Raw genomic sequence first — 27,099 nt, 5'->3', positions numbered from 1 at the left:
ACACACACGCACACAGACAGCACACACGGACACGCACACGGACACACACTCAGACACACGCGCACAGACACGCACACAGGCACACACACACAGGCACGCACGGACACGCGCACAGACACGCACACAGACATGCACACGGACACGCACACAGACACACGGACACGCACTCAGACACACACGCACACAGGCGCGCACGGACACGTGCACAGACACACGGACACAGACACGCACACGGACACGCACTCAGACACACACGCACTCAGACACACACGCATTCAGACACACGGACACGCACTCAGACACACAGGCATGCACGGACACGCGCACAGACACACACGCACACAGGCGTGCACGGACACGCGCACAGACACACGGACACGCACACAGACACGCACACGGACACGCACTCAGACACACACGCACACAGGCGCGCACGGACATGCGCACAGACACACGGACACGCACTCAGACACACAGACACGCACACGGACACGCACTCAGTCACACAAGCACACAGGCGCGCACGGACATGCGCACAGACACACGGACACGCACTCAGACACACGGACACGCACTCAGTCACACAAGCACACAGGCGCGCACGGACATGCGCACACGGACACGCACTCAGACACACGCGCACAGACAGGCACACACGGACTCAGACACACACGCACTCAGACACACACGGACCTGCGCACAGACACACGTGCACAGACACACACGCACAGACGCGCGCACAGACACACAGACGCGCGCGCAGACATGCACACACAAACATGCTCAATAGGAACTCAATAACTACGAGTACATGAGTTAAATTAGTGAACATGTCCTGCTGAGGTGATTTAGATGGAAATACTGGGTAATAAAGCAAAGATTCTTGTAAAGTGTAATAAATGTTTGTGAATTGTGTGTTTGTTTTGCAGAAGTTAATGAGTGAATTGGAACAAAAGGAAGTTCATCTGAATGTTTTGAGGGGAAAGGTGGACATACAGCTGAAGAACAAACATCCCGCGTCTGATAAGATTCAGGTAAACATGTCTCTCTCTCTGTGTTTGTTTTGTGTCATGTGTTATTGTTGTGTTACACACTCTGAGAGTGTGTGTGTGTGTGTGTGTGTTTAAAGGCGTACATGGAGACGTTACAGATGCAGTGGAGCTGGCTTCTGCAGATCACCAGATGTATTCAAGTTCATCTGAAGGAAAATGCACGGTACAGTCAGGTAACAGTGATCCACATCATCCTTCATAAGACGCGCTTCATTAGCTGTCGATGAATCAGTTTTTATGCAAAATGTCAACAGTTTCACCCAAATTGTTGATCCTAAAAACAGGCACACACTCTCGTTTCCATGGAAGTGAAATGTGAACTGTTTTCATGCGATGTATGTAAAACAGATCTGACTTCAGATCATGTTCTCATGCACACATAAACAAGAAACGTATCAATAATATGAACTGTGTTGTCCAGTTCTTTAAAGAGACGACACAAATGAACAGTAAACTCCAGAAAGAACACGACAACATCCGTAAGAACTTCACCTGTGAGAAATCCACTCCCCTTCATTCCTTACTGGAGCTTTTACAAGAACTGGAGGTAAGAAACGTTCAGACACGTCTCTCCTCTGTCCAGAGGTGAATTCAGCTTCTCATGTGTGTGTGTGTGTCAGAGAGAACGTGAGCGTTTGACAGAACAGAAGGAGATGGTACAACAGCTGGTGAATAAATCCAAAAACATCATCAGACTCAAACCCAGAAACCCAGAGGAGAAGATCACGGGTCAGCGCATCCTCGTACGGGCGCTCTGTGACTTTAGACAAGATGAGGTGACGCACACAAACACACACACACACACGCTCTTGTCATCCTTTCAACTGTTCTTACATAAACTGAAAATGTCGTGCGTCTCTAAACAGAACACAATTCATAAAGGAGATGAAGGGATTCTGAAGGATAACTCTGAACGGACCACATGGCACGTGACAGGCCCGGGAGGAATGGACATGCAGGTGCCTTCAGTTTGTCTGATCGTTCCGTCTCCAAATCCACTGGCTGTCAATCTCGCCAACAAGTATGACACACGCGTGAACACACAAACACGCACACGCACGCACACACACACACACACACACACACACACACACACACACACACACAATGTCTGTGTGTGTGGTTAGTTTTTGTTTTGTCCTTTGAATACTCAAGTCTGTATATACATATAAAAATGATTTATATAAATTGACAGTAAAATAAAGTTAAACACATCAAATAGTGAAGGACATGCGTGTGTTGCGTATCATCATGTGAAGTGTTGTGTTGTGTTGTGTGTTGTGTTGAATGGCAGGAATTCTCAGTATTACGAGGCGATTTTATCCGTGTGGAATCAGCTGTACATTAATGTCAAGAGTATAATATCATGGCAGTACTGTATGCTGGACATTCAGCGGATCAACTCCCTCACCATCGCCATGGTAGCGATCCATCCCATCCCCTAAACAAGTGATGTTGCTCACATAAAGAAGTGTGTTTAAAGATCTCTGTGGCCGTGTGTGTGTGCTGGTGTGTGTTTAGGTTGCCAAAATGGGCACAGAGGAGTACAACAACATCCTGAGGAGTATGGAAGCACACTTTCAAGAGTTTAAGAAACACTCCGAGAAATCAGAGCTGTTCAGTGCTGACGATCAGAAACACATCGAGACGCAAATCACAGGAGCTTCACAACACTGCAACAAACTCAACGTACAACTGCCGTCATACAGTAAGTACACGCGCGCACACACGTCTGGTTTATTATCCCCGTGGGGACAGTCCATAGGCGTAATGTTTTTATACTGTAGAAACTGTATATTCTATCCCCTATCCCTAACCCTATCCCTAAACCTAAAGATCATAGAACACTTTTTGCATTTTTAGATTTGTAAAAAATATTGTTCTGTACAATTTATTAGCTTTTGTGCCCATGAGGACCTCAATTTTGGTCCCCACAGTGACACGAGTCCCCATGAGTTGGTGTGCATTCAGGTTTAGGTCCCCACCGGGATATACAAACATGAACACACACACGCACACACACACACACACACACGCGCGCACACACACACACATACAGAGTGAACATGTGCACACACACACACATATACACAAAGACACACACAGACTTCATCACACAGACACACACACACATATACACAAAGACACACACAGACTTCATCACACAGATACACACACACATATACACAAAGACACACACAGACTTCATCACACACACACACACATATACACACAGACTTCATCACACAGACACACACACACACACACATATACACAAAGACACACACAGACTTCATCACAAAGACACACACAGACTTCATCACACAGACACACACACACACACACATATACACAAAGACACACACAGACTTCATCACACAGACACCCCACACACACACAAGATCACTACAACACACACAACAGCACACACCACACACGCGCACACACGCGCATCATCACACACACACACACACACACACAACACACACACACACACAACACACACACAACACACACACAACACACACACACACACAACACACACACACACCCCACACACACACACAACACACACACACACACAACACACACACACACACAACACACACACACACACAACACACACACACACAACACACACACACACAACACACACACACACAACACACACCACACACACACACACACACACAACACACACAACACAACACAACACAACACACACACCACACACGCGCACACACGCGCACACACACACACACACACACACACACACGCACGCACGCACGCACACACGCACGCACGCACACACGCACACACACACACACACACACACACGCACACACACACACACGCACACACACACGCATACACACGCACACACACACACACACGCACGCAAACGTACACACACACACAGACTTTGGTTGACTATCCCCGTGGGGACAGTCCATAGGCGTAATGTTTTTATACTGTACAAACTGTATATTCTATCCCCTATCCCTAACCCTATCCCTAAACCTAAAGATCATAGAACACTTTTTGCATTTTTAGATTTGTAAAAAATATTGTTCTGTACAATTTATTAGCTTTTTTGCCCATGAGGACCTCAATTTTGGTCCCCACGGTGACACGAGTCCCCATGTGTTGGTGTGTATTCAGGTTTCCGTCCCCACCGGGATATACAAACATGAACACACACACACACAGCCTCTTTCACACACACTCAAAACAACACTTAACATTTATCACAACCACAACACACCACCTAAATCACACACACACGCACAACAACACTCACACATTCATCACACAGACACAACTTTAATCACACATGCATGCGCACAGACACACACGCACACACATTCATCACATACTGTACACACACACGACTACAACACAACCTTCATCACATACACACAACAACACATGCTCAACAATTACCACATACACACACACAACACACAGCCTCTTTCACACACTCAAAACAACACACACACATACATCACACACACACNAAACAAACAAACACGCATGCACACACACACAAACACACACATGCACACACATAAACAGACCACACACACACACACACACACACACACCACACACACGCACGAGTCACACACAAACACACACTCACACACACACACACAAACACACACATCTCTGCACACACACACACACACACACGCGCGCACACACACACACATACAGAGTGAACATGTGCACACACACACACATATACACAAAGACACACACAGACTCCCTCACACACACACACACATATACACCAAGACACACACAGACTTCATCACACACACACACACACACATATACACACAGACTTCATCACACAGACACACACACACACACATATACACAAAGACACACACAGACTTCATCACAAAGACACACACAGACTTCATCACACAGACACACACACACACACACATATACACAAAGACACACACAGACTTCATCACACAGACACGCACTCACTGGTGTGTTTGATTGACATCTGACAGATCCATTATGTGCTGTCATTTGTCCTCATCAACCCGGTCAGAGAGAGCCGGAGAGACACTGATGTGATGTGGTTATGGTTTGTGTGTTTGTGTGTTGTAGCTGCTCGAGGAGAGGGTTCAGAATATACGGTAGCTGTGAGTGTGAAGATGTTGAATGAACTCAACGCTCTTCACTTAAAGCTGGACAGAGCCGAGTCTTCTCTCAACACCTTCCTGTACATCCCCGTCGGAGAGAACGCACCTGATGAATGCACTCGACACATCACCACAACACAGGTTCACACAAAACAGACATGCACAATACACACGACAAAATATGCTTCAAGAAATATTACAGCTGGAAAACATCTTTTTGATGAAATCAAATGCATCCGTTCACCTGAAATGAGTCAAACTGGCTCAACAGCTGGATACAAAACTACACACAAATACAATCCAGACTAAATAAAAGTTCATTCATTTGCAACACAAATGAACATGATTTGCTCTGAAAACAGGGAAGTGTTATCTGCTGTGAAGAGAACATTCACCATGGTTTAATTCTAGTTAACGTGTTTTCTGGCAGGTTTATTACTTTTTTCTTTCAAGTCATGTTTACTGTGGTACACTTGTATGGAGGACAATAGTGCCATTTAGAAATAAAAATGAAGAATCAATTGATGAATTTAATCATTAAAACATCAATTAATTATATATTATTTAAAAAGGGATTTATTTGGTTACATTTTTATGTTTTAATTATTAAATTGAGCAATGCATTCTTCATTTTATTTCTAAATGGCGCTATTGGTCCTCCATACATTTGTGGATACCATGTTTCGACCACAAATACAACAAAAGAGCAATAGTTACACAGTAAAACCACGTGTGGTGTTGTATGGATGTAAACTCGCTGTTATTGTGCTCAGGCCTTTCAGAGAGACGTAGAAAGCGCACGAGGAGAGTTTGTGAGGCTGAGAGACGGCGTTCAGGATGAAGTGAAGGACACGGTGAACACTGATAAGGGCAGATACCTTCAGAGTCAACTGGACATCATCAATCGCAGACTTCACGAGCTGGAGACGTTCATCACTACACATGTGCAGAGGTACAAACATGAGCACATGTCCGCTGTCAATCACTGTCAGTCACAGGTCAGGTGTCACATGTTCGGTGTGTGTGTTAGGTTACATTCACTCAAGTCTCTGCTGAAGGGTTTACTGAACATCCAGGATGTTGTTAAAGTTTATGAAGCTCGACTGACTGAGAAAGAGACGACTTCACTTGACCCAGACGACCTTCAGAAGTACCAGAATGAGCTCAAGGTGAACGTTTACATCATCTGCATATACAGAAGCACAGGCTTCTAAACAGTCTGTGAAGATGCATTAATTCACATCCTTCTTCGTGTGTGTGTGTGTGTGTGTGTGTGTGTGTGTGTGTGTGTGTGTGTGTGTGTGTGTAAACTGAAGTAAATAGAAATGTATAATGTGACCTTACAGAACTTGATATCTTTATGTTCAGAGAATGCAGAGCGACATGGAGCAGAAGCAGGATTTGTTGAATTCACTGATGCTGGAGTTGAACAGAATTCATCAGTTGAATGAACAGACGGAACAGACGCGCTACAGGTGTCTAGTGAACACTGAGCAGTACACTGAACACGTCCGTCAGTTATCAGAGCGCTGGAAACGCATTCACGTACAGATCAACAGCAGGTGAGAGAGAGAGAAACTCTTCACGGCCGATCACACAGAACACATTTACATTGATGCATTTGGCAGATGCTTTTATCCAAAGCGACGTACATTTCATTATCCTATACATTTGTTTCTAAGTATGTACAATCCCCTGGGATCCAACCCATGACCTTGGCGTTGTTAGCGCCACTCTCTAACCACTGAGCTACAGTGAAAAGAGAAGTGCGCTGCAATTTTTTTGTTGCTATGCTGCCCTGTCAGCCAAGAGCTGCGTCTGAATTCGCTCACTTGTTCACTCGTGCACTCGTGCACTATTCCCTATATAGTGAATGATAAATAGTGAATGACAATTTCGGACACTGGCATAACATATCCTGCGTCTGACATTCGTCATAACGCTTATATCACACCTGTGTGGCTTCATGAGTTGTTTTGTAAAATGGTAAAGTTCATTTTTACATTATTTGTCACGTTTATTGTAGGTTTATTTGTTTTTAATAAAGAGAACAAATTAAATGTTTGCCACGTTTATTAACTATTACATTTATTACGTTTAATAAAATTACTTAATATATTTAAAATAAAGCACTGCTACATTCATTTAATCTGTTTATTCTCAAAAAGTAGAAAATAACTGTCAACGAGAACAAACACAAGTGTATAAACGCACATTCGTGGCATTAACGGTCACTCTCCTCCAGCTGATTCTAATCAGACGGTTGATTCTCGTTGTATCATGGGAAATATGAGTGAGCGAGTGTTCATTGGATGTACACTCAAAATCAGAATGCATTGTGGGTAAAAAGTAGTGAACAAATGTTGTTTACTCAGAATTCGGACAACACTACAAAATGGCGGACACCCGATATAGTGCACTACATAGGAGATAGGGGGCAAATTCAGACACAGCTAAGGATTATAGCGCGAGCGCTCTAGTTGCTGTTAACTGTCATTTTAGCATAAACTAAGACAGGTTCAAGCAAAAAGCGCTTGCTCTGGACTTTGCTCGTCGAAGTCTCTCCTTCATCATTGCACGTCTCTGGACGTTTCAAGCAACTGTAAAGTTCCGTCAGCATAACGGGAGGACCACCTCTCCTTTCATTCGATTGGACAGTGGGGAAAAAAAGGCCAAAAACGTGAAGTGCCCACTGAGAACAATTCAAAAGAGGTGCGTCTAACAGCAAAAAACACGTTCTGTCTGATCGGCCCCTTCTTCTGTTCATCTGCAGTGTTGGTCTGTTCACTGGTGATGTTGTGTTTCTCTCAGGTGTCATGATCTGGACGTTTACCTCCCGCTGCTCCGGCAGTATCTGAACTCCAGCTCCGGTCTGAGTGAATGGATTAGTCAGAGACGTATTGACACTCAACAGAGCGTGAAGACAGACGACAGCACCACTTACACTCAACGTCTCAATCAACAGAAAGTCAGAATCACTCACAATCTGCAGCTCATCAATATCACTGACACACACATTTGATATTCATTGCTTTTGCCTTTATAATGTGTGCAGGCTGTAAACTCTGAAATAAAATCCAAAAGAGACCTGCTGGAGACCGTCCAGAACGATGGGAACGCCTGCATCAGTACCATCAAGGTGTTTGAAACATGTTTTATAGTGTCCACATAACAAAACACCATGTGTATGAAAACAGTCCCGATCAAATGTAATAAAATCGAATATACAGTAATTTATAGATCTACTGATACTCGCTGTCTGATCAATCCCACACTACTGTATTCATATTCATTTCTCACGTGTTCTGTCTCTGTAGAACTATGAGCTGGAGTTAGCCTCTTACAGTGCTGGACTGGAAACTTTGCTCAACATTCCCTTCAAGAGAACCCTTCTTCAATCACCGTCATCTGCCATTTCACAAGAGGTACAAACACCACCTCATACTTCACCAGTGGACACAGACAGTGTTGTTTTTATTGTAATAAAATGATTGTGTTCTCGTGTTTGTGTCCCAGGTGTCTTCTCTAAACGCACACTACTTGGAGTTACTCACTCGTTCAAGTGATTACTACAAACTTCTCATGGTCTCTCTGAAGAACATGGAAGAAATGAAGGTATTGTGAGGATTTGATGTGTTGCTCTCATCTCACATGCCACCTCCCACAGGGTGATCCTGATCATTTCTGTTCATCTCTGTAGATTCGCAATACCAGGATTGATCTTCTCAACGAAGAGCTTCAGCAGCTGAGAGACGCCATCAAGGACCACACAGAAACCAATGCCGCTTTACAGAAGACCCTCTCCAAGTACCAGCAGGAGCTGAGCGAGTCCCAGGATCATCTGCTTTCTCTGGAGGAGGTGAAGAGGAGCCAAGCTTTAAAGTGCATGGCCACACAGGAGAGTCTGGACTCCTCGACCAACCGTCTCCAAGAGCTCACGGAGGAAGTACGTCGCCTCAGACTCCAGCTGGAGGAGGGGGAGAGGAGGAAGACCATCGTGGAGGAGCGCTATACATTTTTGCAGCAGGAGTACGACGAAAGCATGCGTGTGAAACTGAAGGAGCTGGAGCAGGCCAACTGGGCCAAGATGGAGCTGGAGAAGACCGTGTCCGACCGGACCCAAGAGCTGGAGCGTCTGCGCAAGGAGTTGCAGGAGGAGGCACGGCGAGTGAAGGAGGCGCAGGCTGAGCTGGCGAAGGTAAGGCAGTTGCACAGCATAGAGATGCAGGAGGTGAAACAGACCTTCGAGTCTAAAATCCTCATTACGCAAACCAGCATGCAGAAGCTTTCTCAGCAGCAGGAGAACGATTCGGCCTCCGTGCGTCTGGAATGTGAACGATTCGAGGACGAATCTCGAGAATTGAAGGAGCAGCTGCGGAAGCTTCGGCTCTCCTTCGCTCAGGAGGAGGCTCGACGGAAGCAGCTGGAGGAGGAGGGGAAGAGGCTCGGTGCCGTCGGGACAGAAGAAGGTCAGAAGAGACACGAGCTGGAATCTCAGGTGCAGCTGCTGCTCAGCCAGAAACGTGAAGCTGAGAACAAATGGAAGGAAGTGCAGCAGGGCTCCAATCGAATGCTGCAAGAGAAGAGCAGCGAGATAAATCAACTCACGCGCAGTCTCGAGGAGGAGCGACGCGGGAAAAGAGCTCTGGAGGCAGAGAGAAGCCGACTGGAAAAAGAGTTGATTGACCTCAAGTCTAAGAATGAAACCTCTGGTGATGAACTGGTGAAGCTTCGCTCATCCCATCAAGAACTGAGTCTCATCCGGGTGGAGTTAGAGGCCCACGCCCTCGAGAAGAGCCGCTCCGAACAGACCATCGTGCGGCTACAGACCCGCGTACAAGAACTCCAAGAGGAGCTGAAGCGCCTGGAGAGCGAGCTGGAGAAGCAGCGGCGAGCGGCGGAAGATGAGGCCGGCAAGCGCAGGAAAATGGAGACGCAACTTGAAAAGACAAACCAGGCTATGCGGGAGTACACGACTACAATTACCACACTGCGCAAGAGCCACGAAGAGACCAACGTCGAGGCCAAACATGTGGACGAAGAGTGCAAGCGGCTGCAGGAAGCTCTGGACCGCAGTCTGAAGGAGAATAAAGTGTCTTCTCAGAGTCTGACTGCTCTGAAAGCGGAGATGAATACTCTAAAAGTCCAGCTGACACAGGAGCAGGGCCGCATCAAGGACGCTAACCAGCGCTACGACACCCTTCGCCATACCCTCGAAGAGAAGACCACCACTCTTAACGTGAGCACCGTCGAGATGGAGCGTCTGCAGAGAGTCAATGAAACTCTCAGTAAAGAACGTCTCCGTCTGGAGGAAGAGTTGCGACGTGCGCGTCTGGAGTGCGAGGAACTGCTTAAAGGCAAAAAGAACGAAGAACGTGAAATGGCCAATCAGATCGCAGCTCTGCAGAAACAGTTTGAAGCCAGCCAGCGTGCCAGCGCAGAACATGACAGGATTATGCGGCAGCTCACACGAGAGCGAGAAAAACTGCAGCTGGAGATAGAAAATACACAAAAACAAGCCAGTGAGGTACAAAAGGCTGTTTTAGGAGACTCCAGCGGTTTTAGATGTAGATGCTCTCGTCTCTCTCAGCCTGTTTGCTGTAGATGGTTACCTCCCGTGATCATCTGACATGCAAATTATTCTCCACTAATCATGTGCCACTCATTTGCATGTTTGTCAAATTTGCATGTTTGATCTCTGATCTCTGTACCACACACCACCGGATAATCAGATTAACATCTTCATTTGAGTGCACATGTGCTTCTTCACACACATCTACAGTATATCAACATCAAACTTGAAAATCAAAATTCTGTTATCAGTTTCTTACCCAAACCTGTACGTCTTCCTTTTGTGAACAGTCAAGTCAGTTTTCATTTCTATTGTATGAAAAAAAACTGTTTTTCATTAAAGATTTGTTTTACTGAAGAAAGAAAGTCTTACAGGTTTGGATCACTGGTAATTCAGTCTCTCGGTGCGTTTATATTTGGCATTAACATGCGACCTGTATCTGGATGTTGTCCACATACACATTGAAAAGACAAGTGTAAACGCGCTTCTGATCGGAATGTCATCGCGTGTCCTGATCCAGAGGTAGTCGGGGACACATTGGAACTCTCCGGTTCCCCGAGGGCTGCTGCCGCTTGTGTCTCGTACGGCTCTCACTAAATCCTTGGTGTTTCGAGTCTGACGTCATCACCCAAACGTGTTTTTTCATCAATTTTAACAATCATAGGTAGTTTAGATGGTTAGAGTGTGGGTTAGGGTAAAGGTTTCGTAAGACTTGAAACACCAAAGATTTAGTCAAAACCGACAAGCCACGCCCACGGATCTGACTCGAAAGTACCGTCCCCGGAAGACAGATTAAGTGGCAGACGGGCAGCTTGAAACGGAGCTCTGAACACACCGTATATCATTTACACACAGAAACAAGATTGTATAGTGTTGCTAATAGCTGATGTCAGTAAACACGGTATTTAGGGCGCAGACCAAAGAAACGACGCGCTGTCACTTTCAGCCGAACCAACCCAAATACACGAGAACGATGTAAGTGCTCGCTTTTGATCATAGGAACTTCGGCCTACTTATGTGATTATTTTGTGTGTCTGTGACATGAATAAACAAATGATGTGTTTAAAAACACCGTTAGAGTGTGTGTGTGTGTGTGTGTGCGTGCGTGCGTGCGTGCGTGCGTGTGTGTGTGTGCGTGCGTGCGTGCGTGCGTGTGTGCGCGAGTGAAACCCGCCACAGCTCAAGTACAAAAGCTTGTGTCATTTTACAAACGACCTCTGCTTATACTTTCACATATATGATCATTAATGGTTTTAACCGCGGTTTACTTCCCACCGCTGCCTCGAGTTCAACATGGCTGCGTATCAGATGTGTAACATGCTCATCCTCCCCGTTATACGTGTTGTGTGAAATCTCCCCGCACCGGGGCTATTTTTAAATTGCAGGCTTATTAAAATAATGGGTGGGAAACTATAGAGATCCGATCAGATCTCCAGATGTGGAAGTCACTTGTTGACAAGTGTAAACGCGCTGTGTCCTGATTGTCTGAAGATCCGATCTGCTTGTTCGGATCACCGAGATCTCATGTTGATGCCAAATATAAACGCACCCTATGACAGTTCTGTTCTTTTGAAGATTAAGAGATAATGTGCATCCAGACGGTTGTTATCACAAAATAAACCCACTTGTATGACACTTTATGCTGCGGTAATTACAGACTGGATGTGTATTATTTTTTTCTTTTGCACGGCTGCTTATCAATATTTTGTGTCCATTAATGTATTCTATCTACTGTATATTTTAGTAGTAATTGGTCTGTATAGATGTTGAAATATATTGCCAATGACGAAACTATCTTTCTCTCCTTTCTTTTTTTTTGCAGACATCTTCTGTGATCCAGATCTCTCAGTCTCGATACACTGAACTGCAGCAGGAACGTGATGACCTCATGAAGAAAATCAAAAGCATGGAACAGGAAATGATGCATTTGAAAAAGCTGGAGGATGAACTAGCACGTACCAAACTCTCAGCGGAGTCTGAACTGCGACTGAAATTACAGCTGCAGGAGGAGAACGACAAGATCAAGAAAGATTTCACTCAATGGAAGAGCACATGTGAGACTCACGAGGAGAAAATACGACAGCACGGCTCGGAGCGCTCTGCCCTGGAGAGTCAGTTGACCTCTGTCAAGAGTGAGATGGAGAAGCTGAGGGCTCAACTGAGAGAGGTGGAAGAACGTTACAGACTGCAGTCCTCGACGCCTCTGCAGAAACTGGATGGTGCTAATAAATATACCCAAACAGACCAACCCGACTCCTCTAATCTGGTATTCGATGGTGTCCGCAAGAAAGTCACGGCACAGCAGCTGCACGACTGTGGCGTGATCGAAAAAGTGACTTTGGAGCAGTTAATAAACAGTCAGCGGACCATCCAGGATGTAGCCATTGATATTAGGCTCAATCTGAAAGGCACAGGAGCCATCGCTGGGCTGTCAGGCGGACCTAAAGGAAAGCTGACCTTCACAGAAGCCAAAAAACAAACATTGCTCCCAGAAGAGAGTGGAATCATGTTATTAGAAGCTCAAGCTGCCACAGGACACATCATAGATCCCAGAGCTAATGTGAGACTGACTGTTGAGGAGGCTTGTCTGAACGGACTGGTGGATGAAACTGACAAGAAGCAGCTGTTGACTGCAGAGGCTGCCTGCGTTGGGTTCAGGGATCCAAAAACCGGCAAGCTGCTGTCAGCCAGCCAAGCCACGAGGAAGGGAATCATTGAGCGGGACACGGCTCTTCGTCTTCTGCAGGCACAGGAGGCGGCAGGAGGAATTCTTGATCCCACCCTCAGTGTGTATCTCTCTAAAGATGCTGCCATGGACCGTGATCTCATCGATGAGGATCTTTACCAAGCTCTAAATGCAAGACCAGAGTGCTACGTCGATCCAGACACGAGTCTTCGCACCACCTACGTTACCCTGAAGAAGCGCTGCAAAGCTGACCTCAGCACCGGCCTGCTCCTGCTTCCAGCCCCTGAAAAACCCATGACCGTTCCCGGGCTACGTGCCGAAGTTAATATATCAGATCTGGTGGATGCCAAACTGCTGGACGCTTCAGATGTGAATCAGTTGCGAGAGGGCAAGATTACCAGCCAAGACATAGAACAGAGGCTTCGGTTGTATCTGCGAGAATCAACCTGCATCGCTGGGGTTTACGATGAGGCCAAGGACTGCACTCTGACCATCTACAAGGCCATGAAGGACAATCTTCTGCGTCCCGGCACGAGCTTGGAGCTTCTGGAGGCCCAGGCCGCCTCCGGCTTCGTGATTGACCCCATCCATAATGAGTACTACACTGTGGAAGAGGCCTGTAAGAATGGACTGGTGGGTGTGGAGTTCAAAGACAAGCTTCTTTCTGCTGAGAGAGCGGTCACTGGGTACAAACACCCTGGCACCAATAAGATCATCTCCCTATTTGAAGCCATCGAGAACAACATCATAGAGAAAGGTCATGGCATTCGCCTGCTAGAGGCTCAGATCGCTAGCGGTGGCATCATCGATCCTGAACGCAGTCACAGAATTGATGTAGATGTTGCCTATCAAAGGGGATACTTCGGTGAGGAGATGAACCAGATTCTGAAGGATGAAGGAGATGACACCAAGGGTTTCTTTGAGCCCAACACAGAAGAGAATCTAACCTACCTGCAGCTAAAGAGCCGTTGCATTACAGACAAGAAGACGGGACTGGTACTCCTTCCTCTTCACGACAAGAAAAAGACTCAGCAGAAGAACTCGCTGAGGAAGAGAAGGGTGTTGATCGTGGATCCAGAAAATAACAAAGAGATGACGGTGCATGAAGCTTACGAGAGGGAGCTCATAGACTACGAGACGTTCCTGGAATTGTCCCTGCAGGAGTGTGAGTGGGAAGAAACTGTCATCACCGCTTCGGACGGCTCCACCATAACAGCTATAATGGACATGAAGACGGGCACTCAGTATGACTTGAAAGATCTGCTGAAGAAAGGTGTGATCGACCAAGATGTGTTCAACAGGTATCGCTCTGGAGACGTCTCACTCACACAACTTGCTGATCTGATCACCAGCAGAACAAAGGCTTCCTCCTCCTCATCAACATCATCGTTCACATCCCAGGTGTCATTTAAAAGCCAGACAACCAGAACTGAAACCACCCAAACTGTCGAAGGAGTCTCCGCGTCTCAAGAGCCGTCCTCAACGAACACTGCCAAGTATTTTTCCAGCATGTCCATCAAGTTAGCTACGTTACTAGAAACCGTAGAGGAACAGAATCCAGTGGGGGCCATCTTTGACACAGAGAAGCTTGAGAAGATTAGCGTGTGTGATGCTCTGAAGAGAGGAATCATCGACTCAATCACAGCACACAGGCTGCTGGAGGCACAAGCCTGCACCGGTGGCATTGTGAATCCGGAAAACGGTCGCCGCGTGTCCATTCAGGAGGCCACCCGTCTCGGTGTGATCAATGACGACATGGCTAACAGATTAAAACCCGCACAGAAAGCTTACATTGGTTTTGAAGATGTGAAAACCAAGCGCAAGATGTCCACCGCTGAGGCGGTGAAAGAAAAATGGCTGCCGTACGAAGCGGGTCAGCGCTTTCTTGAGTTCCAGTATTTAACAGGCGGGCTGTTTGACCCTGAGCTCGGGTCCAGACGTACACTTGAAGAGGCTCTGCAGCTGGGCTGGCTGGACATGAGGGCTGCTCAGAGGCTTCAGGACACACGGCACCACCCCAAGACCCTTACCTGCCCCAAGACCAAACTGAGGATCTCTTACAAGGAGGCTCTAGAAGGCTGCATGAACGAAGAGAACACGGATGTGCGCATGCTTCCCGCCGCCACGGTTTCATCGCGTGGAATCAGCAGCCCTCACAATCTTTCCAACCCCGGATCTGCCTCCGGCTCCCGCAGCGGGTCACGCAGGGGAAGTGTGGATCACACTTTGTCTCCCTCGTCCGCCTCCAAACACAGCAGCTTCAGCTACAACAGAACTTCTTTCAGCTCAAGATCCCTCTCCTGAAGCATCCATGAAAGTATTTCTGATCACTACATTAGAACATTGAATGAAATCAAACCACCCAAAGCAAAATCACTTTAAAGCAATGTAACACCACGTTCAAAGAAACACTGGAAATGTTTTCAAGAAAGCAGGCTTGTTTTTAGAAAACGGAACCATATTGTTAATGTGGTTCTGTGGAATGTATTAGTGTCTTTGGTTACACTTTATTTTACAGTGCCCGTGTTATAGTGTAATTATACATTTAAGTACTGAGTAATAATAATTAACTACATGTACTTACTATAGGGTAAGGGTTAGGATTGGGGTGTGGTTTAGGGGTAGTTACATGTAATTTTGCATAATGTGTAGTAAATACATGTAATATGTGTAACAAGGGCACAGTAAAATAAAGTGTTGCCTTGTCTTTTATTAATCTCTCTCTTTACTTACAGTCTGGGGGTTTAGAAGCTTCTGAAATATATTAAAGAGATTGAAGAGTAGTTGTTGACTTTAGATGGGTGAAGATATCACTTTATTTTTCTTTCTTAACACCACTGAATGTTTAGTATCTTAAGCTTTTTCAAAGGTTTCTTCATGGCTTTGTGAAGTTAACATCTAATATGATTTTTGACTTTTTATTCTGAAGTGTTGCTTAAATAAAGACTTGTCAAAATGATTGACTCAACTGAAATGTCTTTTTTCCAGTTCATCTACATTGCATTTATTATTTTAACATTTAGCATCACATTCATCACATATAATAAATGACACATTTAGTAAAATATCTCAACAAATTATCTTCACTCCGATTCACCTCAAAACCCGACAGCCTTGCCAAAAACTATAGAAGCCATGATATAAATGTGAATTGATTTCATGGTTATAATGGGAGTTGTATTGGTTTGAATGGAAACGATAATGGTGTCTGTGAGTCTTGTGTTGTAAAATGGATAATGTATTACTTTTAAAATAATTACACAAATGTGCATTTGGAGACATTAGCAGGTTTAAAAAGTTCTAAAGCAGAAGAAAACCACAAAGTAGCAGCTTATAAAACATGATTATATCCAGAACGTGATTTAAATAATAAATGATTTTAACAGTGGTCAGTGTAATTGTGAAATGTCATGTGCTTTTTGACTAATGCTTCAATTTTAGGCTATTGGTAGATGTTAGGTGTTTTTATAATGACAGATCGCCACAAATCTGGGGTGTATTCCAGAAAGCAGGGTTAACTTACCGTCAGCTAAACCCTGAACTCTCGGTTGATTAACCCAAACCCTTAACCCAGAGTTAACGCGCGCTCACAGAAACAACATGAAGACATTGTCAATGGATCACAGATTTCACGAGTCACCATGGAAACGGCCGGGAAGCTTAACTGTAAAACAACGTTATAAATCAAGAGTTTTTTTCACAGACTTAAATCTGCATCAGTGTATAAAGTGCGGGATAAAAATCATCGAATTAAATTATTTAGGTTATGTGTTTATAAAACTATAAACGCTATAAATTAATTCTTTAATAAATATTTTAAATATATGCACTATTTTTATACTATAATATTTAAAATATATACTCATCATGGCTATCTTTGTTACATAAACTGTAGATTTGTTGAGATGTTTGTAACTGTAATTTTAACGTGTTTACCATGGTATTTTACCAAAATTGTGTTGTGTATATGTATCACATTGGTAATTTTGAAGGCAATATTAAACCTCTTTTTTGTTCCTTCTCTGTATGTTCCTTAAAAAATATACCTTTATTTGGTTTTCTGAAAACTGATTTTGCATTGTATCAGCTTTATTTGCAACAGTTGCTGATGTAGTCATATTAATAGAGACTCTTTTAATTCTAGAAACTACTACATTGGTCATAATTATGGAAAAGAAATTGTGCAGTGCTTTTCAGTACACTACACTATGTACGATAATTAATTTACAGCAGAGGATGAAGGTCTGCTGTGACATGAGGTAGAGGTTTAAAATGTTAGGCCCAGTCATATATACATAATAATCATGTAGCCTTTATATATCCCTTTCAAATACACATACATTTAGTTTTTTTGTTTGTTTCTTTTGACTTTGTTTGCTGAAAGGCCATGGCTTTCCAAATGTTAAAAGAGGTGGAAACGGCCTATCCTGAAAGGCTATTGTAATTTGGAGAAAGGCCTTTCAATACTAAACTGTAGGAGGAGGCTGAGGGTCAGAAAGACATTTTTATGGAATACAGTCAGTATGAAAAACCTTAAGTTTAAAGTTTTTTATGTATTTTTTTATGTAAATAGATTTAAAATTATAATAAGAATTTAAATATGTGAACAATATGCCATGGTCCCATTGGGGGGGTCACCTAATAAAGCCTTGGAAACCTGCCAGCCTGGGCATCGAACTTGCAACCTTTGAAGTTTTAAATCTGTCTCTCTGACCATTAGGCCACAAATATCTTTGACCCAATGCATCAAATATTGCCTAATAAGTGGACAAGAGTAATGATGTGCAATCCTCGGGAGTTAAAATACTTCACTATTAACATCCTTTAACTGTTGGAAATTGTAAGATGTGTATATTTATCCAGTGATATTTGGAGATGTTTTAATAAACCTAATTCAATGTATATACAATATTTAATATAAATAGCCTACATAAAGTTGAACAATAACAGCTTACATTATTTTATTTAAAGATTATTCCATTTTAAAAGGTTAAATAATGAAGTTAATAAAAAATTAGTTGTGAATGCTAAATTGCGATGGGTGAGATTGAAATGTAATTGTAATATTGCAGTAAAATATAATATATTATACGTAATATGTGCTTCCACGCCCACTTGACGCTCATCAAAAACGCACACATGCGCAGACAACCCCTAAAGCTTAGTAACATTTCCTTCAAATGAACTAACCCTGGAACATCTTCAGAGAGTAAGTTGCTATGGTTACTTACATACCCTGAAAGTTTTCTCCGTTTTTGGAACCGAAAGTTGGTGTTATCCGCTAACTAACCCTTAAACTTACCCGTGTATGTCACATAACCAGCTTTCTGGAATACACCCCTGGTGAACAAACGATCAATCACCAAACCAAAATGATCAAATACGAAAAATAGCTTCCCCGAACGGATATTTATGAAAAAGTCGGAAATAGCATTTCATTACACTGAACAGTACATATAGTTGCCATACGGGTTTAAATAAATAAATAACGAATGGCCTTTAAATTAACCTCATTAATAGTAAAATGTATTTTATTCTCCTCTTAGAACGCGGTAATTTACTACATCTGCGCATGCGTCAGAGGCCGTATTTGACCAGCGATGGGATACTCGGTCGATGTTTATTTAAAATAAACATCATATATGTTCAAGAGGCGCAATTAAACGCTCATACAATATTAAGTAGTTTATAGACGCCACCAAATTAGAGTTTACTTTAAGAAACATGAGTACTGCAGTGCAGAGTCAACCTACTGGACTACAACCGCTACCACATTTCCCACAAACCATTTGGTGTGGCGGAAATGACGTATGTTATGCGGTTCTTGGATTTAAACTGAAACGGGCGCTTATGTAAAAACATCTCAAAAATATAACTGAATTTCGGTGGAATGACAGATTATTTCGTTGTCAGATTGTTGTGTCTGATCTACTCGCGTCACGCATGCGCTTCAGAGGTTATGTTGATTTTGAAAGCGTTATTTAATCGTTAGATCGTAAAAGACACTTGAGCAGTTAGAATCAGGAGATGTAACGTGATCACTGTGAGCTCACACCTGAGAGTATCTCTGTGTGTGTTGTTATCTGCGTGTTTGTTTGTGTGTTGTTATCTGTGTGTGTGTCAGAATGATGAACTGGCATCACGAGCTGAGCTCCATCCTGTCTGACACTGATGGAAGTGTCGCAAAGATGCGGGTGAGACTCGTTTTCAGCTTTAATTATGATCGTGTGTGTGCGTGCGTGCGTGCGTGCGTGTGTGTGCACTGTATGTGTTGTGGTAAATAAATGCAGCATTCACTTAATCAGCTTTATATTTGTGTGTTATGAGGAACGTCTTTCTGCACGCGCAAGATCTCCCAGAGCAACTGAAGGTAAAACAATCCGTGACATTTAAACATTGACGCAGAAAATTGTATTGTATACATTCTTAGACATTTGGTGATGTGTTTCTCTCTGTAGATGTGTATCCAGTGAGAGAAGACTTTTTTATGCTTTATTGAACATTTTGTTATAACGAAGCAAGGTTACATAACATAACATTAAGAAACACTTAGATTAATGAGAAAAGAGAAAATAAAACATTACCATGGCTCGAAACAAACAATCAATCAATCACAACAACAACAAAAACAGGAGAGGGAATTACACAAAAAACAATAAAAACACAACAAATTAAATAGGTTGAAAAGCTTATAAGCCGTGCAAATTTGACAAGTTCTTTGTGCTTTCATATTTTTGATAACACATAGTTGTTTTTAAATACCGTTTTATCTCTTGTAGAAAGACTACAAAAATAGGTTTGCAATTAGAACATTTACATGTATGTATATAAAATTTACATAGCGAAAGAATTAGGTTGATTATAAAGCAAGCATTTTGGTCACCTTGAAAAGAACAGTTTTTGGGCTCATAAAAAACCATCCAAAATACTACTTGAAATAAACGAACCGACATGTTTCCAAAGTGGCTGAATACAGTTGCACGACCAAAACCAGTCAATCGGTGTCATTGTGACAAAAATGCCTTTGGTGTCAAAGTCAGATCCAAATCGTTTCTTTAGAAAAGTTTTGGTAGGGTAAATGTTACGGAGTAGTTTAAAGGATGTTTCTTTGACTTTGTTTGAGAGAAGATATTTTGTTGCATGGACCATATCATTTTCCAGTTTAGTTCCAGTATGAAGGGGCTCAGGCAATGCTCTCGATAAGTAAAGCTCTTATCTTCAGATTTCTTCCTTTTATCCAGCGAGAGAAGGCCCAGCAGATCGTGATTTGAAAGTGTCGTCTTCTGTCAGTCCTGCTGTTCATTGGTCAGATCTGACAGCAGTCCAGAATCAATTACATCAGCAGAGTCAGGTCACAACCCGTCCTCACACGTGTCGATCATGTGCTGTGAACACATCTGTAATGTGCATTTAAAACCATTCATAGCTTTATTTTAGGTGGCTACCACAATGAGTTGTCGTGAGTTACAAATATTATGATTGTTGTTTTGACACAGGCTATTGAGACTTTGACACAAAGTGTTCGATCACTGGAGAGAGAAGGAAACGCACAGCAAACACTCATACAAACCTTACAAGGTGAAAGTTGTATTCTCATGAACACTTTTGATGAGTAAATGTGTAAAGAATGGCCAGAAGAACCAGTGATGGTGTTTCAGATGAGCTGAGGAGACTTCAGGTTCGTTTAGAAGAGAGAGAGAGAGAGGTGGAGCGTACAGGAGCAGACAGACGTCTGGAGCAGTGGAAGAGAGACGTCAATCAGGAGTTGAGCAGTTTGAGAGAGCACATCAACCGAGTCACCATCACAGAAACCCAGGAGGGAAGGTGTGGAACGTCTTCTGTGACAAAACCATCAAACACACACACAGAGAGAGATGTCGTTCATTCTTTATCGTGTGCGTCTGTCTGCAGTTTCAGCTCTAAACTCCGCAGAGAAGAACTGGAGCACATCAGAAGAGAGACGGACAGCCTGAAAAACAAACTGAGTACAGAAATATACTAGTGTGATGTTTATAATATACAATTCACAGTGTGTGTCGTCTTAAACATTGTCGGACAGTCAGCAGTTTATTGTGTATTTCTGATGAGAGATGTATTGTGTGTGTGTGTGTGTAGTGCGTCTGGAGGAAGATGGGTTTCAGCTCCAGTCAGAGAACAGAGAAACACGCAGACAGCATGAGCACAGCTCTAAGGTCACTACACTAACACGTGAACACTAATGAGTGTGGATTAATAAGGGGAGGTCAGGGCTCCATGTCACACATTTTACTCCATTGAAACTTTAGCTTCATTGTGTAGATGAGTCTGGTTCAGTTGTGTATCATTTCCAGCTCAATATATAACCACACCTGATGATCAGAAAAGATTCAGATTCACAGTTCATAGGATTGTTTTGCAGATGCTGGAGAGACTCAGTGATTGTCAGCGGACACACCGTTTTGAAGTCACTCGGACACTTTCACAACACAAACACACACAGCAGCAAGTGTGTGAGCTCAGGTGAGTGTGTGTCCTTGACACTAAACCACAACTTGTGTTTGTGCACAGGTAGTGAAATGAATGTTTGCTGGTGTTTTATGTTAAAATGCTGTTGAATATGGTGAATTTGGGCCGGAGTTCATGTTAGACCTTTTCATATTAACTGTAATAACACTCTGTCATTTACACACACATTCTCTCTGCGTGTGTGTGTGTGTGTGTGTGTTCATGTTTGTATATCCCGGTGGGGACCTAAACCTGCATACACACCAACACATGGGGACTCGTGTCACTGTGGGGACCAAAATTGATGTCCTCATGGGCACAAAAGCTAATAAATTGTACAGAACAATATTTTTGAAAATCTAAAAATGCAAAAAGTGTTCTATGATCTTTAGGTTTAGGGATAGGGTTAGGGATAGGGGATAGAATATACAGTTTGTACAGTATAACAACATTACGCCTATGGACTGTCCCCACGGAGATAGTAAACCAGACGTGTGTGTGTGTGTGTGTGTGTGTGTGTGCGTGTGTGTGTGTGTGTGCACATGTTCACTCTGTGTGTGTGTGTCTGTGTGTGAAGAGTGTGTGTGTGCACATGTTCACTCTGTGTGTGTGTGTGTGTGTGTGTGTGTGCACATGTTCACTCTCTGTGAGTGAGTGAGTGTGTGTGTGTGTGTGCGCGCATGTTCACTTTGTATGTGTGTGTGTGTGCGTGCGTGTACACACACATGTTCACTCTGTGTGTGTGTGTGTGTGTGTGTGTGTGTGTTTGTGTGTGTGTGCGTGTGTGCACATGTTCAATCTGTATGTGTGTGTGTGTGTGTGTGTGTGCACATGTTCAATCTGTATGTGTGTGTGTGTGTGTGCACATGTTCACTCTGTATGTGTGCATGCGTGTGTGTACACACACGTTCACTCTGTGTGTGTGTGTGTGTGTGTGTTTGAGTGAGTGAGTGCGTGTGTGCACATGTTCAATCTGTATGTGTGTGTGTGTGTGCACATGTTCAATCTGTGTGTGTGTGTGTGTGTGCACATGTTCAATCTGTATGTGTGTGTGTGTGTGCACATGTTCACTCTCTGTGAGTGAGTGTGTGTGTGTGTGTGTGTGTGTGTGTGTGTGTGCGCGCATGTTCACTTTGTATGTGTGTGTGTGTACACACACATGTTCACTCTCTGTGTTTGTGTGTGTGTGCATGTGTGCACATGTTCACCCTGCGTGTGTATGTTTGTGTGTATGCGTGTGCACATGTTCACTCTGTATGTGTGTGTGTGCACATGTTCACTCTGTGTGTGTGTGTGAGTGTGTGTGAAGAGTGTGTGTGTGCACATGTTCACTCTGTGTGTGTGTGTGTGTGCGTGTATGTTTGTGTGTGTGTGTGCACATGTTCACTGTCTGTGTGTGTGTGTGTGTGTGTGTTTAGAGTCAGTGTGTCTGAGCTGAAGGATGAGGTCAGAGGTTTGATCCTGAGAGACGTTCACAACACACCTGCACAACTGCCACACAAACAAGGTGAGAAACATTACAACAAACAAAGGACTCATATTATCACGCTCACCAACATTAACTATTCACAAAAACATTATTTCCATACACAGCAAACCCAGATAAACACTTAAAAGTCATTCTGCATCGAAACCTGTTGTGTTGTGTTTCACAGAATGATTTTCTGTCTGTGTATCTCAACTGTTCAGTTACACACTCCAGTGACCAAAGAATCAAGAAAAAAGACTTTCTCATGATCCCTTTAGATGTGTTTGATCCTAATCCTGCTTGTCTTGGGTGATTTGTAGTTAACCTGTTTTTCATTTCATGATCCAGCGGTGGAGTCGAGTCCCTCGAGACGCATGTCATCAGGATCAGAGGACGAGTTCAGTCTCACTGCGAGTCTTGCAGAGATCAGTTCCGATGAGTCCTGGCTGGAAGAAGCAGGTAACGCACACAGATGCATGACATCATCCTGGTGATATTAAAGATACGAACAGGTTTGTATTTCATTCTTCTGATTGATTTTAGACACGCAGACTAAGAGTCGTGGAGTTCACATAAGCTCAGGTCTGTCAGGAAGTGACCTCAGTGGTGCTGGAAGTGATCTGGATGATGGAGCTGAAGGTGTTGATGGAGGTTCAAACAGTCCACCGGATCTCAGTCTCAGTGACCTCTGAGTGACCTCAGTGAAATTAATAAACTGTCCGAGGAACCGAGAACACTCAATCTATTGTGTCTGTTTTCCTGTACAACTCGCGTGCGCGCGCACACACACACACACATTATAATATCTCCGTGGGGACAGTCCATAGGCGTAATCATTTTTATACTGTACAAACTGTATATTTTATCCCATAAACCTAAAGATCATAGAACATTTTTAGCATTTTATAAAAACATGGTTCTGTATGATTTCTAAGGTTTTTTACCTGTAGGAACATCCATTTTGGTCGCCACGGTGACGTGAGTCCCCATGAGTTGATGTGCATTCAGGTTTAGGTTATATATAGGGATCTAAAAACAAGGCCACACACGCACACCCAGAGACAGTCGAGACACACGAGTGTTTCTGATGGATTAGCTCATGAAATAAGTTTTAAAATAGAGCCACAAAATCATTTTTAGAATGCAAGCGTCCAGGCAGAATTTTGGTTTGTGAGATGTGGTGTGGATGTGTAGAGGAGGAGATCACAGCTGTGTTTATTGACCGTGTGTGGGTTTGAAACAGGTGTTCAGAGTCAGGTGTTGACCGAGAGTTAGCAGATGATGGATCTCTTCCTGAAACATGAACTGATGTTGAGTGAGGAGTGGCTCTGTGGATCCTGAGGATTCTTCAAATGGATCTGTATTCACTGGAATCTTCAGAACTGATAACATTATTTCATTGTCATGTTGTGTTGGTATTGATTAGATGTTAAGAGCAATGACTTGGAAAACACCAGTGTTTTATTTTAAGACTATCAATCAGAGTGATCAGTATCACACATCTATCAGACACTGTATTAACACGAACATCATCATTTACTGATATTAATAAAGCTTTTCAAACATAAACACATGTACAAATTCATTGACAAAAATGCATTGATCACTGCTGGCTGTGTTGATGTCAAAGTCAGCACATGTTTTTATATTGTATATTAGGATTAGGGCTTGAAACTTTGGAGGCCGTTTGTCTGTTAACCCGTGTGTGCACAGAAAACAACGTCACGTTTTCATTTGTACAGATCAATCAGATCGTGTGTGTGCGTGTGCTTCAGATGCACGTGAATCCCTCAAACCACCTCACAAGCCCATAATATACTGTAACATCACACAAAAGACTTGACTGAGTAAAACACACACAAACAGGGCTGAAGTTGATCTAAACTGAGTAGATGCGGTCCAGATCACCGGCACAAAACCTGTTCTCAAAGTCCACATAAAGTGCTCAAGATCATTTCTGTGACAGAGACAACATGAGCTCCTCATGTGCTGTCTGTCTCACGTCTGTCTCATGTCTGTCTCCTGACTGTCTGTCTCACATCTGTCTGTCTGTCTCCTGCCTGTCTGTCTGTCTGTCTGCATGTCTGTCTGTCTGCCTGCCTGACTGTCTGTCTCACATCTGTCTGTCTGTCTCACGTCTGTCTGCATGTCTGTCTCCTGCCTGACTGTCTGTCTCACATCTGTCTGTCTGTCTGCCTGCCTGTCTGTCTGTCTGCCTCACGTCTCTCTGTCTCCTGTCTCACGTCTGTCTGGTGGTGAAGAGAGAAGACACATGAAGACACGTGTGTGTTCAGTAGTCGTATGTGGAGAGAGGAGCGTCCTCCAGCATATCATCCTGAAACACACACACATCAATCTCAATAAACATCTACATCATTCAACACTTAAGCGCGATTTTTACTTCTGCGTAGGACCTACGCCGTAACATACGTAGACGACGTCGTCGTGAACATTTATGGTTCTGCGTTGAGAGTATGCGTCATACTGCAATTACACCGCCGAAACGCTAGTTGGCTCTTTGTGTTTTCATGGGTTTGCTCTTCTTCGCCGATGTTTTGTGTGTGTGTATGCTAGTGTTTGCAAACGACAATGGAAGCCAAACCGACGTTAGAGGAAATCTCTCTCCAAGAATTCGCCGCCATCTGACAGTCTTTATAGTCCGCCGAAGAGGAGTCATACAGATGCGTGTATTTCCGAACCTCTTCAATCAGACGCTCAGTAACTTGGTCGATGTCGATGCTCACCATGTTGTTCTTTTGTGGACTCTGAACTTGTCGGAAGAAGACACCAGAGAAGAAGATGCCGGAAATGCGTAGAAGGAAGTACGATGCTGCCAAACCGACCAATCACAGCGCTTGCGGTCCGCGTAGGGTCCGTGTTGAGTTGACGCGTTGTTACATTTTTGGAGAGGTGCGCGTCAGGCTACGGCGTAGGGTACGCACAGGGTACGCGGCTCTGCGTAGGCTACGCCATAGGTTACGGCGTAGGTCCTACGCAGAACCATAAACTGACCTTTACTGTAACATTACGTCATCTGCTCTTTATTTCATTATTTTGCATTTTCTGTTATACTCCTCTAAGAATCTTTATCACTTAACATTTAAGACAGAGAGTTTTTTTACAGTGGACTACAGTAGTTAATGTCAAAGTGTTTTGAAATGTATAATGTCTTGAATCCTGTTCAAATGAAACGTGAGCAGAAGTGAGTGAGATGTTTGAAACTCTTTACCATGGGCAGATCTTGCAGTCTGCTGAATTCTGCTCCATCGTTTCTGTTTCTGAAAGTCAGGAACATGAGGACGGACACAACAGCAGCGATGATGACAAACGCAGACACGAGACCGGCCAGCAGCGGATCAGAAGACTCTCTGGGGTAAAAGTCCAAAACTTAAAGCATATAAGAAAACACAATCAGACACAGACACATCATGATCCATCAGGAGTCTCATTTATACTCTCATCTTATGTCCTTATGTTGTGTGAGAAGTCCAAACTGATCTATAGAATGGAAAACCACAAATCATTCTTACACAATTCCTGAAGATTGTGTAAATCCAGTGTGTGTGTGCGTGCGTGTGTTTGGGCATGTGAACACAAAGATCCGTCTGTTGTTGTTGTTGTGTTAGTGTTCATTCGTCTCAGCGTGACTCTATGCACACATAATGATGCTCTTG

General features: G+C 43.7%; 3 protein-coding genes across 11 annotated transcripts in view; 2 read left to right on the top strand and 1 right to left on the bottom strand.

Moving 5' to 3' along the window:
• wu:fi04e12 (Desmoplakin-B) overlaps positions 1–16,432 on the top strand; it is a 23,510-nt gene extending 7,078 nt beyond the window's left edge. For 2 of the 3 annotated variants that reach the window (XM_057352350.1, XM_057352351.1), the window contains 17 exons: positions 930–1,034; positions 1,130–1,225; positions 1,474–1,599; positions 1,673–1,828; positions 1,919–2,073; positions 2,347–2,473; positions 2,574–2,760; positions 5,181–5,356; positions 5,989–6,167; positions 6,246–6,384; positions 6,584–6,777; positions 8,027–8,183; positions 8,271–8,354; positions 8,533–8,640; positions 8,732–8,830; positions 8,916–10,742; positions 12,610–16,432. In XM_057352350.1, coding sequence (XP_057208333.1) covers positions 930–1,034; positions 1,130–1,225; positions 1,474–1,599; positions 1,673–1,828; positions 1,919–2,073; positions 2,347–2,473; positions 2,574–2,760; positions 5,181–5,356; positions 5,989–6,167; positions 6,246–6,384; positions 6,584–6,777; positions 8,027–8,183; positions 8,271–8,354; positions 8,533–8,640; positions 8,732–8,830; positions 8,916–10,742; positions 12,610–15,777 — 7,083 coding nt within the window. In that variant the 3' untranslated portion in view covers positions 15,778–16,432. The remainder of the gene's footprint in view (positions 1–929; positions 1,035–1,129; positions 1,226–1,473; positions 1,600–1,672; positions 1,829–1,918; positions 2,074–2,346; positions 2,474–2,573; positions 2,761–5,180; positions 5,357–5,988; positions 6,168–6,245; positions 6,385–6,583; positions 6,778–8,026; positions 8,184–8,270; positions 8,355–8,532; positions 8,641–8,731; positions 8,831–8,915; positions 10,743–12,609) is intronic. The other variant, XM_057352352.1, reaches the window with a different exon arrangement.
• A 2,825-nt stretch (positions 16,433–19,257) lies between these two features.
• Positions 19,258–24,166, top strand: LOC130565853 (rootletin). 5 transcript variants are annotated; one of them, XM_057352960.1, is made up of 11 exons: positions 19,259–19,667; positions 19,801–19,843; positions 20,715–20,872; positions 20,970–21,051; positions 21,132–21,297; positions 21,385–21,458; positions 21,589–21,665; positions 21,872–21,972; positions 23,376–23,464; positions 23,774–23,884; positions 23,969–24,166. In XM_057352960.1, the coding sequence occupies exons 1-11, from the start codon at positions 19,599–19,601 to the stop codon at positions 24,115–24,117; spliced, it is 1,119 nt and encodes a 372-aa protein (XP_057208943.1). In that variant the 5' UTR covers positions 19,259–19,598; the 3' UTR covers positions 24,118–24,166. The 5 variants fall into 5 exon arrangements, with proteins under 5 accessions (XP_057208942.1, XP_057208943.1, XP_057208945.1 ...); XM_057352962.1 differs by having other exon boundaries at positions 20,696–20,872; XM_057352959.1 differs by having other exon boundaries at positions 19,258–19,843.
• The window catches only part of LOC130565854 (uncharacterized), an 8,861-nt gene continuing 2,964 nt past the window's right edge, over positions 21,203–27,099 (bottom strand). For 2 of the 3 annotated variants that reach the window (XM_057352967.1, XM_057352965.1), the window contains exons 4-5: positions 26,655–26,812; positions 24,737–25,760 (exon numbers count right to left, since the gene is read on the bottom strand). In XM_057352967.1, the coding sequence (XP_057208950.1) occupies positions 25,716–25,760; positions 26,655–26,812 (203 nt within the window). In that variant the 3' untranslated portion in view covers positions 24,737–25,715. Of the gene's footprint in view, positions 21,312–24,736; positions 25,761–26,654; positions 26,813–27,099 lie in introns of those variants that run through there. The other variant, XM_057352966.1, reaches the window with a different exon arrangement.

Source organism: Triplophysa rosa, linkage group LG15, assembly GCF_024868665.1.
Source record: "Triplophysa rosa linkage group LG15, Trosa_1v2, whole genome shotgun sequence".
Taxonomy (NCBI): domain Eukaryota; kingdom Metazoa; phylum Chordata; class Actinopteri; order Cypriniformes; family Nemacheilidae; genus Triplophysa; species Triplophysa rosa.
This window is presented reverse-complemented; position numbering and strand designations above follow the sequence as displayed.

Excerpts from the sequence above, each read along its gene's own strand:
- LOC130565853 (XM_057352959.1), top strand. The coding sequence starts at position 19,693 with ATGATCGTGTGTGTGCGTGCGTGCGTGCGTGCGTGTGTGTGCACTGTA. Across the intron at positions 20,873-20,969 it reads CATGTGCTGTGAACACATCT|GCTATTGAGACTTTGACACA; the intron begins GTAATGTGCATT and ends GTTTTGACACAG. Across the intron at positions 21,973-23,375 it reads CAGCAAGTGTGTGAGCTCAG|AGTCAGTGTGTCTGAGCTGA; the intron begins GTGAGTGTGTGT and ends GTGTGTGTTTAG.